General features: G+C 40.8%; 2 protein-coding genes across 19 annotated transcripts in view; one reads left to right on the top strand and one right to left on the bottom strand.

The window, feature by feature from the left end:
• Positions 1 to 5,803, top strand: part of HERC3 (HECT and RLD domain containing E3 ubiquitin protein ligase 3) — a 115,974-nt gene extending 110,171 nt beyond the window's left edge. For 4 of the 5 annotated variants that reach the window (XM_079153206.1, XM_079153205.1, XM_079153207.1 and 1 more), the window contains 3 exons: positions 1,530 to 1,713; positions 1,929 to 2,031; positions 4,006 to 5,803. In XM_079153206.1, the coding sequence (XP_079009332.1) occupies positions 1,530 to 1,713; positions 1,929 to 2,031; positions 4,006 to 4,214 (496 nt within the window). In that variant the 3' untranslated portion in view covers positions 4,215 to 5,803. Of the gene's footprint in view, positions 1 to 1,529; positions 1,714 to 1,928; positions 2,032 to 4,005 lie in introns of those variants that run through there. The other variant, XR_013766070.1, reaches the window with a different exon arrangement.
• A 10,739-nt stretch (positions 5,804 to 16,542) lies between these two features.
• The window catches only part of FAM13A (family with sequence similarity 13 member A), a 378,453-nt gene continuing 376,508 nt past the window's right edge, over positions 16,543 to 18,487 (bottom strand). For all 14 annotated transcript variants that reach the window (XM_079153220.1, XM_079153218.1, XM_079153221.1 and 11 more), the window contains one exon: positions 16,543 to 18,342. In XM_079153220.1, the coding sequence (XP_079009346.1) occupies positions 18,216 to 18,342 (127 nt within the window). In that variant the 3' untranslated portion in view covers positions 16,543 to 18,215. The remainder of the gene's footprint in view (positions 18,343 to 18,487) is intronic.

Raw genomic sequence — 18,487 nt, 5'->3', positions numbered from 1 at the left:
TAGGATCCCTGTGCTTATATGAGTCTCTCTGGATTACATCCCTTGCTGGTAGAGTGGCTGGGGCAAAGGGTGTTTATATTTTCAACTTTTGTAGATATTGACCAATTTTCTTCTCAAATGTTTATGCCTCGTGTCATGGTGTGTATTGTAAGAAACTGAATATACATGTGGACAATGGCTTGGCCATATATAAAAGTAGAGCTCTGTCCCATAATCTGCAGCTACCTGCCAAGGAAACCAAACTTTTATCTACAAAAACAGCCCAGGAAGCCAGCCTGCTGAAAGTCAGGCTTGGAAAAGGCCTGATTGCTGTCTTTCTCTATAAATTCTGTAACAATCAGCTCAGAATGGCCAGGATTTTATTAATAGCCTATAGTTCTCCTAATTTTTTCCCATTTCTGATGTAGGGCCAGTCAGAGAAAGCCAAATATGCACCCCAAACATAGGATGCCCCATTTCTAGTTAGCCCACCTAAGCGTCCTCATGCCAATAGCCTCCAGGCAAGGTGGACCGGCAGCCTCCCTTTTCACTATAAAGCATTCCCCACCTCTCTGCCTGTCTTTGAGTTTCTCACAAACACCAGTGACAGTGGATGACGCCCTTGATATATAGGAAGCTTCAATTAAATAGCCATTGCTTTTCTCATTTGGTTGATCTTCATTTATCTCATAATAATAATAATAATAATGTGGTGCTTATCATTTCATAGTGTATCTTCCCCTTTGCTGTGTATGACGTTCACATTTCCCCATGTCTTTACCATCTGATTTTTATGTCAGTCTGATGGGTGCAGTGGTAATTTACTGTTGTCTTCATTTGCATTTCATTATTAGTGAGATGGAGCCATTGTTTGAGATAGTTCTTTCCAAAGATACTTAAAGGATTTATAATAAAGGAGTTACAGAATTCAAAAAGTTATTGTCATGTCTGAAGGCTTCTGTGGTTGAGTAGGATTTAGAGGTCTCCTACATCTCAGTAGTTATTCCTTAGCCTCCTATGTAAATGGTACAGTGTCTTCTGTAATGTCATTCTTATTCTGTGAAATACACTTTTTATTGTGGACCTCCTTGGACAGACTGCCATTTATATTAAGGGTGATTGCTTTTTAAAATACACAAGGATACAGATGTCAGGTTGTTTAGCTTTATTTGTTTCCGAAGATAGGGGAAATGGCTTAGAACAATTGCCATGCAACTATTACTGCTTGAAAGAAAAAGTCTTTGTTTTCTAAACTAAATTTTAAGCAGGAAGAAAGTGGAATTCCTCAGGTAGAGTCAGCAGCATGGTTCTTTCTGTCTGACCTCTTTCCCTTCCCATCCCAGGTCACTTGAAACATTCCATGGAATCCTAGGGCTAGAACTGAAAGGCGTGGAGGGCCAGTGGCCTCCATGATAATGCCTTTGGCATGCCACCTGGTATGGAACTTGATGGAATTCCATTTTTTTATCACTCTCAAGCTCAGAGTAGAAGGGCAACTTCATAACTTATACGAGGCTTGAGCTAATTATGTTTCTTTGGTCTTCTGGCAGGCAGGAGTTTGTAGATGCCTATGTGAATTATGTCTTCCACATCTCAGTTCATGAATGGTACACAGCATTCTCCAGTGGCTTCCTAAAGGTGTGCGGTGGCAAAGTACTTGAGCTCTTCCAGCCTTCAGAACTGAGGGCCATGATGGTAGGGAACAGCAACTACAACTGGGAAGAGCTAGAAGAGGTAAGCTCAAAAGATGCTAGCTTTGAACCAGCAGCTGCCTGGGTAGATCGCCCAGGGCCTAGTCTCCCTTGAGAGCATACCGCAGTTGAGTATGATTTGGGGGCCTCTGCATTTCGGTAGCAATTTCTTAGTCTCAAATGAAAAATGATATCCATGTCTACTATAATATTGTTCTTCTATAAGATAATTTTTTTCTTATTGTCTTTTATGGACAGACTGCCATCTACAAGGGCGATTACTCAGCTACACATCCCACTGTGAAACTATTCTGGGAAACATTTCATGAGTTTCCATTGGAAAAGAAGAAGAAATTTCTCTGTGAGTATCAGTAATATCAGTATGGCATTTTAGTCTCATGTATAGTGTAGGAAAATATACCCCATAGGTAGGATTCAACTTTTCTAAGTGGTAAAGTGTAAGTAAGTAAATACACTTATGGTTGGTTTTTTTTTTTTAGTGATGTCAGGCACAGCATACATTTTTAATCTATATCTTTTGCCTAAAAGGAGGGATTATATTAAAGGGAGGGGAAAAGCTTTTTATTGATTTTTTTTCAGTTGCTTTAAAAGTAAATAGTTATTTAGCTGGGGGTGGCAATGCCCACCTGTGGTCCCAATTAGTCAGGAGGCTGAGGCAGGAGGACTCCTTAAGTCCAGAAGTTTGAGCCTGGTCTGAGCAGAGAGAGACCCTATCTCAAAAAACAAAAGCAGATGAATAAATGATGCAATAGTTATTTTATATGAAAGTGATTCCTTTTCAGGTGTGGTGGTGCATATCTATAGTCTTAGCTCAGGAGGCTGAGGCAGGAAGATTATAAGTTTGAGGCCAGCCTTAGCAACTTAGTGAGATCCTGTCTCAAAATAAAAAAAAAAAAGAACGGGAAATGTGACTCAGGGATAAAGCACCCTTGGGTTCAATCCCCCATGCCCCCGCAAAAGAGAAAGTGATTCCTTAAGTATTATATTTAGGGAATGAAGTCGCTTGGACTAGCCTCCCTTATATCTATAGCCTTTAAAAAAACATTGCTTAAGTATAAACAAAAAAATAAAGTTAAAAAAATATTGCTAAGTGCCTTTGTAGATGGAACTGGGGAGGTATAATAGGATTTGCCTATTATGGACATTTCTTATAAAAGGAATCATATGATATATGGTTCTTTGTGACTTGCTGGAGGACATCAGAGAAGGGTAATATTCTTGGAAAGGAAAATGAAGTTAGTTTACATGAACAAATTTGGCCTTTTAAAAATAGCTGAAATCTTCCCTTTATCTTCCCTTTATTACATATAATCAAAGTCAGAAATTAGTCAATGAAGAGTATAGAATTTTTATTCATAGAAAACGAAAAATAGGGTTTGAAAGGGTAATTGGTTTTGCTTTATAAGAATGAGCATATTTTAGTAATGTAGGGGTTAGGCCCCGGTTCTGCTGCTGTCATTGAGCAAAGATGAGAGGAAGTGGAGATCTAACACCGGAACTCTCCCAAAGGCCCAGCTCTGCTCTGCCCAGTTATGTTGGGCTGTTGAGAAGCAGGGACATTAGTTAGATAACAGGATAAAACCTGCTAAAGGATGTGGTAGAGCATTCAAGAGAAGCCTCATTATGGCTCTGGGGACTTCTGTAGAAAAAGCATTTGCTGTTCAGAAACCATTACACTTAGGGAAATTCCTGTTAACTCTGGAGGTCTTGGCAAGAATGTCTGTACATCCTCACCTCAGGTTATTTGAAAGTGCTTCTTAAGTGATGATTTCATTATAGTGATTTCCAGCATTTCTACTGTGAGAAAGTTACCCTGCACTAGGAAGAGGGAAAGACAAGCTCTTGTGGCCACACCCTACCCCCTGTCCTGACTTTTGTCAAGTCACAGTGGTGTTATAAGATTGAAATGATTTATCTGGATCAGTTCTTCTGAGTTTTGAAGGAGACCATGGACATCAGATCCTAAATGGAAGCTCAGTCGGCACGGCGGCATAGGCATTAGACACTTGGCATGAGAGGAGACTTGAGGTCATAGAAGCTTGGTCTTCCTGATATCCCGAGGGCATCTCCTCATTTTCTATGTCAATCATTCCTTTCTCTTTGGTTTTGTGAAAGCTTATAAGGTTTATGAGGGCACATGTTTGATGACATTTTTTATTTGAGGGTGGTTCTGAGCATTCATCATTCCTCTGGGTACATACTGGCACATGCATGGAATTGTACTTCCCATGGGAGCCACAGGGTGTCATTCCATCCTCTCTGTTGCAGCAAGAGTGCTGAGAGAATGCTAATGCCATTTCACTTTCTCCCACAGTATTCCTGACTGGCAGTGACAGGATTCCCATCTATGGCATGGCCAGCCTACAGATCGTCATCCAGTCCACGGCCAGTGGGGAGGAGTACTTGCCTGTGGCCCACACTTGCTACAACCTGCTTGACCTCCCCAAGTACAGCAGCAAAGAGATTCTGAGTGCACGACTGACCCAGGCACTTGATAACTATGAGGGGTTTAGTTTGGCCTGAGTCTCTCCAGCTGGTTCTAGATGGCCCTTCCTTCCTCAGTGTCTACACTGAGGTCTATAGAGAAAATCATGGGGAGTGATCTATTTTTTTATTGTCTAAGTGGATTGGGACTTTTGAATCCTGAAACTGGTTATGTGCTTCTGGGGTTATAAGTAGCTAACAGCCTGGTCCAAAAATCAGGGGTTGGGGATAGGATGAAAAATTAACTCTGATATGGGAGTTGGTTTGGATTTTGTTTTGTTTTTGTTTTAAACCAAACTACCCAGTATTCTTTTTACCTGTGAATGTGTTGCATTCTGCTGGATAAAATGGCAGTAGACTTTTAACCTTTCATTTCCTAAATGTCTGTCTCAGCCTGTTCTTTCCTCACAATACTTCCTTTTCCTTCTCCTAACTTCTCATTCCTCTATAAGAATGACTTTGACTGATCTGTTCCTTCCTAACTGCGCATGCTGACCGCCTCCTTTCTCTTCAGCCTTGGAAATGCCCTGGCTTGTTGCAGCCCTACTCGAATCTACAGGAGGAAAGGACTACTTCAGAAACTCCCAATCCCCCAAAGCCAAGTCTGAATCCATTACTTCAGCAGAGCTCTTGAGAATTTCCAGGAGCCTTTATGAACACAGCTTGCTTAAAAAAATAAATAAATAAAATAAAGTTCTTGAGGGAATAGCAACCTTCCCATGGCTGTGCATATTTCCTAGGCCTCCTTAAAGATATGCAGAGCAGCTTCAAGTTGCAGTTGAGCCTAATTTTGTTTTGCTGCTCAGCCATGCCCCTTTGACAATAAGATGAATTGATAGGCCTCCCACCCCTTCCGTTATCTAGCTTTTGGAGCAAGTTGCGTTAATTTTTTTTTTTTTTTTTAAACAGAGTCTCTATGTTGCCCAAGAAAAGTAGAAACAATACATTTCTCGCCCCTTTCTCTGTTTTATGTCATCTTTCTTCTCTTTTCTCCTTTCACCCCTCCCTTACTTTGCTTTCCTCTCTTCTCTACTGCATCCTCTTCTTTGTTAGGACTTAATTCTCCCTTCCTCCCTTCTCCTTCTGGTGGATACATGCTGTTTTTTGTTTTTTGTTTTTTTTCTTTTTATTTAAATTTCAAATTTTCTATTTAGATTTTTTCCCCCTCTTCCCTAATTGTTAAGATTTAAGGACATTCTTTATGATAGAATTTTTGTTTATCACATTTGAAATGTTTGTTTACAGTGGAATTTTGAGGGGATTATGTTTAAATCAAATATATGTATCTCAAAAATGACATGCTCAACCTTCTTCATCATGGGATAAGAGAATTCTACATGATCAAAGAACCCATGTAAGCCTAATTTTAAATTCCTAGTAACTAGAGAAAAAACTTATTTATATAAAATGAAGTATTTATGAACCGTGATACAGATTCAAATCTCGATGAAGGATTGTGGATTTTTGCTTTTTGTTTTTAAAACTTACTCCAATTGCTAAATTGGTAGTTTTTCAGTCTTTATAAATACAATATTAAAAAAAGATATACAGTTATATGAAATGTTTATTTTCTATGTGTGTGCATATAGTACAATATTATGCAATAAATTCGGTGTTTTAACTTAAAACTATTTCTTCTTGTACTTGCAGAATGGTCAGCTTGCTTTCATTAGAAGCATCAGGTCATATACCCAAATAATCTAATGGAAGGTGAAATTTGGTTCCTGCCATAAGAAAGTAGAACCAAGTGCTGAGAAATAAAGCAAGCAGGGGCAGGAGCACGGAGGAGGGATGGGATTTCTGAAAGTTGTAATAAGCAAAAAGGCTTTTCCAGAGAGGAAGAGGCCTCAGCAGAGGTGCAAACTCGGGAGCATATTTTAGGGAAGGGCGTGGAACAGTTTGAAGGGAGCATCAGAAGAAGTGGAGTAATGGTAATAAGTCTAGAGAGATAGATGGGGGACTTGGACTGGGAGAACCTGGCTCCACATTACAACTTTAGTGGGTAACTGGGTAGCATTTGCTCAAGGATCCAGAGCCCCTAGGTGATGTGACCTGAGCCCTTTTTTGTTGTTGTTGTTGTTGTTACCAGGAATTTAACCCAGGAGTGCTTAACCACTGAGTCACATCCCCAGCCATTTATAAAGTTTTATTAGAGATTGGGTCTCACTAAGTTGCTTAAGGCCTTGCTAAGTTGCTGAGGCTGGGTTTCAACTCTCCATCCTCCTGCCTCAGACTCCTGAGCCGCTGGGATTACAGGTGTTCACCACTGCAACTGACTCTGATCCTGGTTTTAAGAAGGAAAATGTGGAAGATTTGGAATGGGAAGGACTAAAGCAGAAACACAGCAGCTCAGAGCAGCAAAGGTAGCAGCAGTGTAACTAGGAAGAGCATGTGCAAAGGAGAGATGGAGACGAGGAAGAAGAGAAATTGAAGATAAATTAGACTTGTTCATCCAGTGATTGATGCTTGGCCCACTTATGCATGCTGTAAGAGTATGAAACACAACAAAAGCATTTTCAATAAATTTCTACAACAGTGATGTGTTGTTTTACCAGGTTTTATAGAGGGTTTAAAGTAGTAAAGAACAGTAGCTCCATTCACCAACATTTAATAACCTATGTAAATGGCAACTTTGAGGGGCAACAAAACTGATCATATTTAAATTTGGACAGAAATAGCCAAGTTATTTTAAATAACTTTAGGGCCACAGAATCTTCATTTCTGATATAAGGAAATTGGACCAGATAATTTCTAAGGTCCCTTTGAACTCTATAATTCTATTATTGAGAACAGTGTATGAACATGGAGACGCCCAAAAGTATTTCTAAATATTTGTTACATGAGTAAAATTCAGTGCTCCTTCAAGAACACTAGGATTATTCTGGGATACTTTCCTTTTCATCACTTATTGCTTAAGAAGACTCCACTTTTCCAGGCAGGGATTTCTGGATTTCCCTTCCTCTCCTACAAAACTTTGGTTGTATCTTCACCGTTTTAGTCACTTCCCAATTTAACAAAATTCTTTGGCAGTTTTCCTTTGATAGGTAGGGTTCATGCAAAGTGTAACTAGGTAATTTAGCAAATGCTGATAGTTCCACCCACTTCATGCAGAAGCCTTTTGATGATTTATATGGTATCTATTAATAACCCTGGAGAGCAGGTGCTGGCAAACTGTAGCCCTTAAGTGAAAATGATTTCTGCATTTCTAAAGGTTGGAAGAAGTTAAAAAAAAAAAAAAAAAAAAAGTAATGGAGGGCTATGTAACATATTGAGTGACCTACCATGCCTAATGTAATAATGCCTAGTACTGTACAAAAATAAATTGGCCAGTCCCTGTGGAATCAGACTTGCAGGAATCGTCATAGCAGTGAATAACTTTTCTGAACTCTTAGAGGAACTAGAGCATAATATGATGTTGAACCATAGAAAATAAGTGTTTGGTTTTTTTTTTTTTTTTTCCCCCCAGAGGTAAGAAAATCATATCTAGTCTAAGATTAACCCACAGAAATGGATAATAAGATTCTGACTATATTAATAACCCATATTGATTACATGTGGTATACCAGATCTTGCATTAGTATTTACTAGGTATTATATGTTTAGTTGCCACCATAGCCCTTTCTGGCTGTGTAGGCTTGAGCAGGTTTCTTAACCTCTCTGTGCCTGATTTTCTTCCTGTTAAAATGGGGACATAATAATTCCTCATGAAATTATTATGAGGATTAAATGAATTCATGGAAAGCACACAGTGCCTAGTACATAATCTCTCAGTAATTACCAGCATTATCCTGTTTTTCATGTGACAATAACTTGCTTGTTATTACATAATGGTAGCCTGGACTACTAACCAGCATTTTGCCCACCTGCTGGATCTGGGCAGCAAATTTGAGGCTGCACAGAGGTCAAATAAAAAGTAACACTATGATATGCCAGGTAAGTCACACCAAGTTTTGTCTTTTGCTGCCATGTGCGATTCAGTAGTGATCAGGTATGCAGTTCTCATGGCATCTGCAGTGGGTCTCAAGTGCAGCTGAGTGTCACCCGCTGGGTTAGTGGTCTGGGGCTAGGTATGCTAATGCCTCACACTGTGTAGGGCAGTCCCTCTTTTTCCCCTCTCAAATTCATGTGTTGAGACTTAAGCCCCAAGGTGAGCGGATGAGAAGGTGAGGGTGGGGCTTGGGGAGGTATTCCATTTGGTGGTGAGGTAGCAGTCTCATGAGTGAAATTAGTGTCCTTATAAAAGAACCCACAGAGGGGCTGGGGAGATAGCTCAGTTGGTAGAGTGCTTGCCTTATAAGCACAAGGCCCTGGGTTCGGTCCTCAGCACCCCCCCCCCCCCAAAAAAAAAAAAAAAAAAAAAACCCACAGAGATGCCTTGCCCCTTTGCCATGAGAGGACACAATGAGAAGACAACCTCAGAGCAGCCCTCAGAAGACCACCAGTGCCTTGACCTTGGACTTTCAGCCTTCAGAATGGTCAGGTACTCAGTTCTGTTTGTAAGTTACTCAGCCTGGTGTTTTGTTTGGCAGCCCAAATGGACTAAGACAGGGTCCGTTGTAAAACATGGAGAGAGGGATGAGCTTCATACCCTTCAGGTGATTCCTCTTTAGGGTTTTGTTTTGTTATTTTCTTCCTTTAATATTTTTTGAATATTTTAGATGTGTAGAAAAGTAGCAAAGAAAGTACAGAATTCTTCTATTCCTCAGTTTCCTATAATGTTTATCTTAAACAATGTGTATGGTACATTTACTAAAATTAAGGAAACCAGTATTGGGAAATTCTGATTAACTAAATTCCGGACTTTATTTGGATTTTTACCAGTTTTCCCACTGGTGTCTTTTTCTAGGGTTTGATCTAGGATGCCACATTGCATATGGCTCAGCAGGATTTTAGCTAAGTATTGGAATTGAGAGCGTTGCTTCTGGTTAGAGCTTGAAATGTGGGTATTCTGTGCCCTCTTCACCTCCCCAAGCAGTGATGCTGGACTGTCTCAGGGCAGAGGGTAAAGGCAAGGTCCTCTCAGGATAGGAAGTTGCTGGGTCACTCCATGGCGATGGGAGACTCAGCCCATAGGCAGCTCTGTGTTCTCAGAAACAGGAAGACTTGACCTTCATGTCTCAGTACTTGGCAAAAGGCAGCACTTCCCATAGAAAAATCATCTTTTATGAGATAGGAAAAAAAAAAAAAAAAACAAAAAACTTGTATTTATATGAGATATGGTCTATCTCTGGGTTAAGGCAAGTTAAACTTTATTGTAAGGCTTCTTAGACAACTTTGTGAATCTCCAAAAGGGGAATGGAGTATATGACATTTCCCAAACTTAGTTTCCCCCTATCTTTTGGCAGGATTTTTGCAGGGGGGTATGAGGTGGGGGTGGCAGAGAGCTTATTATCTACTAATTTCTCCCAGAACTATTATTTGGATTCAAATAGTAGTTAACCAGATGACAGATGGGCAAGTCAAAGGAGGGCATATGCTAGAATATGGAAAATAGATTTGTAGTGATTCCCAGTGAATAGAATACTTTGTTAGGGACAAGCTTAGGAGAAAAAATAAGTCAAAGCCAGCCTGCTGAGTTTCATTATTTCCTTTTATTGAGAAATGTGGATGTTGATTATCTCAAGTTTTCTTCGGCTATATGGAACCAAACAAGCCAGGGTATGGTGGTGTACCCCTGTAATCTCAGTAACTGGGGAGGCTGAGACAGGAAGATCACAAGTTCAAAGTCAGGCTCAGCAACTTAGTGAGGCCCTGTCTCAAAATGAGGATGTAGTTTGGTGGTAAAGTACACCTGGGTTCAATCCTCAATACTGCACAAAATAAATAAAACCCCACAAATTTAAAACCAGTTAGCTCCCTAAAATGTCTAAGAATACAATGCCCATGTTGCCTTTTGATGACCTTAACTTGGCTAGTAACAGAGGCTGCTTGAGTTTTACGTTTTCTGCTTTATGGATGTTTTTGAGATGTTTCTGTGGAGCATGGATGGGAGCCTGCAGGCTCATGCTGGGGAATAGGATCACACAGAGCAGTGCAGACATTTGTGATAAGGATGGGGATTCAGAAAAGGTGAATGTTCTCCTGTTGACCAAGCGAGTTCTCCAGTTGGAAGCAACACAAAACCTTTCCAATCCGGGTTCTTGGAAAAGGAATTAATGCTTCCCTATGAGAGCAGAGCCCTGTGAGGGTTGTGACATATCTATTTTTTAATGTGGCCCTGAGGATCAAACCCAGTGCCTCACACGTGCTAGGTGAGCACTCTACCACTGAGTCACAACCCCAGCCCCAAATGTTTTTTTTTGTTTGTTTGTTTGTTTGTTTTTTGTGGTGCTGGGGATCGAACCCAGGGCCTTGTGCTTGCAAGGCAAGCACTCTACCGACTGGGGTATCTCCCCAGCCCCAAATGTTGGTTTCTTGACTCAGTCTCTGCTTTGGGCTGCTAACAGACTGATGCAGATAGGGGCTGCTGGTCCCCTCCAAACTAGGGAGGTTTGGGTTAACGTCTCTCATGCCCTTTTCTTGTGCAATGAGATTTGCAGGAGAATAGGTGCCAGAAGAGGTGTCCACCACAGTGTGGGCAGACTTCTTGGCTCTGCATTAATAACAGCCTCTCCTCTGGATCAGCCATCCTAGGCTTTGGTGCTTTATTTCCTTCCAAAATGTGGCATGCATGCTCCTTAGTTGTGTATAGCACCAAGAAAATTAGTTCAGATGTCAGCTTCCCTTCCCACTCACTGAGTATCTGGATACTTGGCAGGGTGCACAATCACATGGTCTTCAGATCTTTTAAAAGCTGATTTTCCTCGGCCTAATCCCATGGGAGTTAGATACAATTTATGATAATTATTGATTCAGCTTCTACTGCTGTTGAACTTCCTGAGAAACTTAAATAAGAATTAAAAGACATACACGCACCCCTCAAATGGAGCCAAACACTAAACCAGATAAGTCTTTCATGGTTACTTTTTCTTTAGGATTAGGAGGAAAAGAAAGCAAAGAGCAGATTTGGAAAAAACCCCATTCTCCACTGGGTCATCAGGGGTCAGCACTCTTGAGAGCAAAAGTTGACAGCAAGTGCCAACTAGGTACTGACTTGTGGTCCCAGCAGGGCTGGCCTGCCACAACCAAAGCTACTGCTGCTTGTCAAAAATGGGTCTTGACCTTCAATGCCTGAACATTCTCAGGAATGCAGATGTCTGTGAACCACCATCAAGGACTCTCAAGTTCAAGGCACTGGCGGAGTGTTTGGAGAGTAGATCTTAATTAAGCTTCTAAATTTCTGAGGTAACAGGGATAACAGGCTCATTCAATGAGACTATAAAATCACTGAATCCCAGAGCTTTTCTTGCTGTTGGCCCAAGCAGTGGCACCTTTATTTCTTCGCCATGTTGATGAGGCACTGGAGGACCCCAGGTACTTTCCTGGCCTTGATCATAGGTTTTGATGAAATTTAGTATGCCGATTAGGAGCTTGCCAAAATTGGAGCAACTCTCCCATCAGGTACATTTAGTTTTTAGTTGTTAAACGTATACGCCATGGTAGTGGGTGCGGTGGTGCACGCCTGTAATCCTAGCAGCTCCGGAGGCTGAGACAGGAGGATTATGAGTTCAAAGCCAGCCTCAGCAATGGTGATGACCCCAGCACCATCACTGTTGAGGATTTACTGTGTGATCAGTTTACAGTCATCTAAGTAAATTCTTGTAATAACCTTCTTGGAGTAGGTACTATGATTATATTCCATTTTTCACATAAACAGACTTTGAGAGGGTAAATTATGCATCCTGATCATACCGCTGGGTCATCTGTCTGCAGTGTGGCCCTTAAACCTCAAGCAATGGTCTCTTTTTCGTGTGGTCCAGTGTGCTGTTCTCTGTTACCACTCTGTTAACTCAGTATGTTGGATTAATTAGTGGAGCTGTTCATTCCAGTTTCCCAGGATGTGGTCTGCATCCTCCTCAAGATGAGGTTCTTGGATTGAGCATAATGCAGCTCCTCAGGAAGGCATTCATCCGAGGCCCTGGAGACCCACTACACTCCAAGATCCCAGACATTCACATGCAGGTTCAATGGAAGAAGCACTGCTCTCTGCAGCTTTCACTCTCCTTTCCTTTCCATTTGTTTAATCCTGTATAGTAATTTTAAATTCTTTAAAAGTAACAGTTATAGAAAAATCAATATCTCAAAATGTCTTGCTAAAATAGTACTCAAAGCTGGAGAACCAGAAAAACAGTACAAAGATTTCTGCATATCTTTGAATTGCTTTTGAGAAATTAAATTCAAACATCTAAAAGATTGCGAATTTCAGAATTTGTAGTTAACATATAATTTATATATACATGGCCCAGCTGGGGACCCGAGCGCTCAGAGAGATGTTCCTGCTGTTTTGCATTGGGTCAAGTTCTTCGGGGCAGCTGCCGTACACCTCGGAGCCACCCTTGTGGGATAAGCCTTGATGCTGGAGAGGAAAAGTGAGAACCAAGCTGTCAACAACTCCAGTTCCTGCCAAACCCCATTTGTCTGTCTGCCAGCCAGGATTCTAAAAATGCCTTTGGGAATGAATTTTACTTTTGGCTTTTACTGAATATGAAATTCCATTGTGTGTATATATAGCCTTGGTGAGCTGACCCAGCTTAGGGATAACTGATATATTTTGTCTTACAATATTCAGAATTCATTTTTATAAGAGGTAATAATGAGACCCTTGAAGGGGGTTCTGCTTCTCTTCCTCAGTCTTCCCTCCCCAAACGTGGGTAGATCTCCATCTGACATTCCCACTGAGACCGTCCACAGATCTGCAGACTAGTATAGGACTAGAAGCAAAACCAGTGTAGGGTGAGAGTGGCTTTGTCACAGGTTGTAGGACCTTCATGTACTTGCCCTTGTATAACATCAAAGTATTGAAGGAAATGGAGGATCACTAAATGCTGCCTGTAACTTACACCAAATTTTATTACTTTGGACCCAGTGTTAAAAAATTTAAATTCTGGATGAGCCTCAGTTCTTGCAGGACCTCGTTAAATGGTGTCTGTGTTAGCAGCTCTGCTTGTCCTCACAAGTCGGACTGGTCTTGGGGGCAAACCTGGTTTTAGCACTAGGACAAGTTCTTTACTCCAAGTCTGACTTTTTAAAAGTCGCTTACTGTATACACAGCACGTGCAGTCCAAAGAACACCTGCATGCCTACCTACTCTGGGGCACCCACTCAGCCATTCAAGGCTTAAGTTGGCAGATGCCTGGCAGGCTCTTAGTGCCACACCTGGCCTCTGGCAGGCAACATTAAGGGAAAGGTGCTTACTTTACACAATTGAAATGTGCCTTTCCCCCAAAGTCTGTTTTCTGGTGGCCTTAAGTTTCAGAATAGTAAATGCCAAATGTATTTACCTATGATGGCCTCATAGACTCTGGAAATGTACTTTTAAAAAATATTTTGCTTTTGTTTCTATATACCCCCTCCCCAGCACTTCTAACCACTTTTATGAATTAGTTTAAAGGCTAATGAGCATAGAGCACATATTTTTCTAGCTACAACATGTATATGCCTAACACGTACCCATATTGCTTCACCTTCCAATGCCCTTCTTTCCTAGAGACAGAAGAAAAACTTAATCATGGGTCTTCTGAGGGGCTCCAGGGAGCCAGTGTTGGATTCCTTAAAGAAAGGAAAGATCAGACCCCACAGGCAGTTCAGTCATACATCCCTGACACTCCCACAAGTTTCAGAACTTCCAGTTAAAAATATTTTATTTTAAGCTTATACAAAAGTCATGTACAAAAAATGTACATAATATTTTTCATTCAATTTACATTTTTAAAAAGGACATTGGTAATTTCAAATTCTTCCTGCTTACATGTCATGTAAACATTGTTCCGGGCCCATATTACTTGGGAAAATTTTACTCATGCTTGACAATATTCATGACGGTGTAGGTATTTTCAGGTGGAGAATCAGATCTACCATGGACCTGATTTCTCTAGCTACACAGGTGACCGTGACTGACTCCATTCCAGGTAAAAATGAGATTCTCTAAAAGATAGAACTGCAACTTTGTAGTACCAATTAAGTTGTAACTGTACATAGACTTCCTTTTCACGTACGTATTGGTCACATCTGTACTTCTGTTCTTGGTCTGTGGACATGCATCTACTAAGAAGCTCTTGGGAGACAAGTGCAGGTGCCAGATGGGGCACAGTCTGGGGAAGTGGCTGGGGCTGCTGTATGTATCACTCTTGCTTGGAGCCTGCCATGTGGCCACCATTTGTGATAGTGCTAGTGTGCACCATGTGAATATATAAAAATTCGAAAATATGTTCAGCCATTCTTTTGGCAAAATATGCTCTTTAGTACATTTTGAGGGTCAAGTAGGCAAAAAAAATAAAAAGTGAACCAAGGAGAGAAAAGCACATTCTGGGTTCCTTCAGATGCAGGCTTTAGAGGAAATGCTATTCAACATTTAGGATAGTTTTGTCCCTCTTACTGCTTTAACCAAGTGGATGCTCAAAGAGAACATACCAGAGGCACTGATCTTGGCATAAAAACCACTTCTCCCCACTCGAGAGAGAAGAATCCAGGAAGCAGTGTGTCAGGAAAGCAAAATGGGATTTAGATGACAACCCGTTTTTCACCAAGCAGTTAATAGCTGATGGTGTTTAATAATAAACACACCATTAAAGGGAGAATAGTGGCATCTTCATTCTCAGGTTTAAAGATATCTTTAAAAAAATGACAAATTTTAAAACATTTTTCTTACGAATCTGTGATCGGTTCTGGTTACTGGGGTTAGTTCTCACTGCTGAAAACTAGGCAACCCCCAGACTGAATCAACTTAATTGTGTCACAGCCATTCCTTTGTTCTGATACCAACCCCCAAGTATTTACCTTGTGAGGAATTCCAGGCTCGACCACATCCACAAATGCTCAGCCGTGTGGGGCTCCAAGACTGCTGCCTCAGTGTAGTATTTATGACGGGCATGGCCCAGAGGCATTTTTCCTGGGCTAGAAATGTCACACCTGGGAGCAGACACTCCTTGCTACAGGCTCTTTCCCCAGCATGCAAGTGTTGCATCAGAATGAGACAAAGCAAAAATCACACTGATGTATTACATTGCTGAATAATCTTTTGATATCAAACTGGCAACCAAAGGGAAGAAATCTCATCTAGTAGCCCACACTACACTCTAAATAACAATTTGAAAACATTAGTTCATTCTCCAGTTTGAAATTGGATTTGGTCTTTTGTGGAAATGTTCCCTGAGTTGGGAGATCACCAGGATTGTGCCAACTTTGTTCTAGCAGCAAAGGACAAACTTCAACTGTCTTAAAAACACTTCTAAGCTGATCCTTATTCTAAACATTGCATCTCCATGTCTTAGAAAGTGAAATCCAAACTAATTTTTCAAGGATGAAATGCAGTAATGATACCATACTTAATATAAACATCTATTTTCAGTGTTTACCTAGACCGAAAACAATAAAAATAAGTGCTTATGAAAATTACAAGCCTTTGCTATACCTAATTCTTATGATCATATAATCAAGCTTATTCATGCTTTATTTTTACTTGTTATTAAATAACCCTTGATATTTATTTTGTTGGCATGTGCTAATAAACACACATTCCCAAGAGAGCAAAGGAAAAACACCGGTCTGGGGCATTCTGTCGTTCGAAGCCAATTAAGCCAGTCTCTAGTGCTTGGAGATGCTAGGCTGCAGCAATGGTTGTCATGGAAACAGATTTGCCTCGGCATTTCTGGCAGAGCCAGAAATCACTGACTCATACACCCTCAAAAAGGATCTGGTGTACACATAGCTCTCCATCCCCAACTTAATTTGGGCTTCTTTCTCTGAAGAATATAGATTAGAAACTACAAAGGAAAACACAATATTCCATGCACAGTTTACTATAACTTGGTGTTTTCTTTTATTGAATCATACAAATTTTGAATGGGGATTCCTGAATAAATCTTTTAGTTAATTTACCTTTGGCGGAAACAACAGATTTCAAAACACCTACTAGCTTCTCACTTATATGGAGTTTAAAAAATTCTATATTTTTTCAAAACAATACTCTTAGATGTGCTTCAAAAGTGAACTGATAATGATTTGATTTATATCATAGCTTATTTAAGAGAACAATTAAAAAGGACAGACTAGACATGTATTTCTTTTTAAAAATACAATTTTTGGTCATGTGAATGATTCATGTTCAGATTTCAAAAATAGAAAACATCCTAAAGTGCATCATTTTATTTATAATATAACTCCTTGAAATTATTATGATCTGCAATGTAAACAGTAGAGCAAAGAATATCAAACTATACTTTCATCATTTAAATTTGTAGGATTATGTACCATCTTTATAAGTGTGTGGATTAAAATGAGGGCACTTCCAACACATAGCTCATGCTTCTATATGATTATTTTTAAGAAAAACTTAAAAACATTCCTTTCCCCGACCCCACACTTGAAAAGAGGAGAGCTGCTACCTCACTTCAGCAATGGAGAAGGCTGCAGTGAATCTACCACTAGGTGTTTAAGACCCATTTTTACAGTTGACAACTGGCTGGAACAGCTTTACAGTCTATTCCTTTCTGTTTTATAAAACAAAACTGCAACCTTTAAGAAAGCAACTCTCAAACAGGAGGGTTTCCCTGTGGTCCTGTCCATCCTGCAATATTGTCTTCAGGAGGCGGAGCCTGCTGAGACCGCACTTCAGCCCTTGGGCAAACAGACACCAGGGCTTTGCTTTACACAGCCCAAGGGTGGACCCCAAACCCACTTCTCAGGGGAGACACAGAAGGTGAAAAAGAAAAACAAATCACAGCGTGACATCAAGCACAATGAAGAGATGAATGATTTGGTGTCTTAAATTCCCTGGTCCCTCCAAAACGTCTAATATAGACAGCTTTGTGACACAGTCTTTGAAAAAATTACAATCAAAATTGGCCACATGCCATTATTTTTTTCTACTATATATGATCTTGAAAGTAGTGTGAGTTAGATTCTACCTTGAGCTCAGCTCTGAGGGCTATATTTACCCATCTGGGGATTTTAGTGCAGATTTACTGTCTTAGAAAAATTAAACTCTGGTAGGTATTCAGGAGGCCGATGGGACAGGCTTCCTCTCTCACGTGATCCTCTACACTTAGGCTAAGAATTAAGCAAGACCTTTTAAGTTTGGCTAGAACCACAACAAAATCAAGCCCTAGGTAGGTTACATAGGCATGCTGGCCTCGCTTAGTGTTCAATATTAAAACCACACTGGTAAGTGCAGTCAGTGTTCAAGAAACAATCTCCAGGCTCTTCACCTGTTACCTGATTTTAAAATCAGTATTAATATGGCTGCTGCTACAATCCCTCTGTCCTCTTCAGATGATTAAGTCCTAGTCAGGGATTGAATTTGTCAGCTGAGGAAGTCCTGAAGAAACACACCCTCAAATAGATGACTGCACTGCCACTGTGGGCAGACAGCAGCCTCCATCTATCTGAGAGCTGGAGGGAAAATCAATTCACACACGCGGGGAAGGCGCAGCTCTGTGGAAAGGTCACTAGAATGGCCAAGGCAGCAAATAGGGCTCCAATGCATGGTCACACTTGACTGGGTCCAGAGAGAGCATGGACCTCCACAGCAAATTCACTCTACAGAGTAAAGTCCTGAGCTTGTTTTTATCACAGTTAGAGAATGTTCTCACGTTTCTCAGTTGTCCAGGGAAGAACAGTGTATAACTCTGTAGATGGGTGTGTCTAATGTAGTGCTCCATCACTGCTAGTGTTAGTGAAGTTCCCACTACAAGTGTGTAAGTGTGCAGGAATCTTGACCTTCTTATTACAAGATTCCTAAGTCAGGTCACACTGTCATCTTCCATCTATATAGTTTCTAAGGCAGGCAGTGGAAACAGCAGCCCATCCAAAAGGCCTGGCAGCAGAAGGGTTGCAGGCTTTGCAGGTCCAGCTCCAAGGCTGCCTTCTAGAGCTGCTCTTTACCAGGAGAACAGGAAGTCCTCCTTGCATCCACAGGCACCCCTTGCTGGGCTGGGGTGCCCCTTACATGGACTTGGAATCAGTGTCTCTCTTGCTGATGAGCACCTCCAGGAGTCTTAGTTTTGCCTTTATGTGTTTGTATTCGTTGTATTCTTCAGCCATGGGAGTGCGGTCTTCCTTCTGGACGTTTCTAGTGGAAACAAAGAAAAGGGGACCGAGGCAAATTATCATTATGTGGTAACTTTGCAGTTTACCAACCTGTGGAATCAGTGTTGACAAGTGGCAGTTGGTGTCTATACAGGGCTGGATTTAGATAAGAAGTGAAAAACAGGTTG

The sequence above is a fragment of the Sciurus vulgaris genome, assembly GCF_902686455.1.
Source record: "Sciurus vulgaris genome assembly, chromosome: 9".
Classification (NCBI taxonomy): Eukaryota; Metazoa; Chordata; class Mammalia; order Rodentia; family Sciuridae; genus Sciurus; species Sciurus vulgaris.
This window is presented reverse-complemented; position numbering and strand designations above follow the sequence as displayed.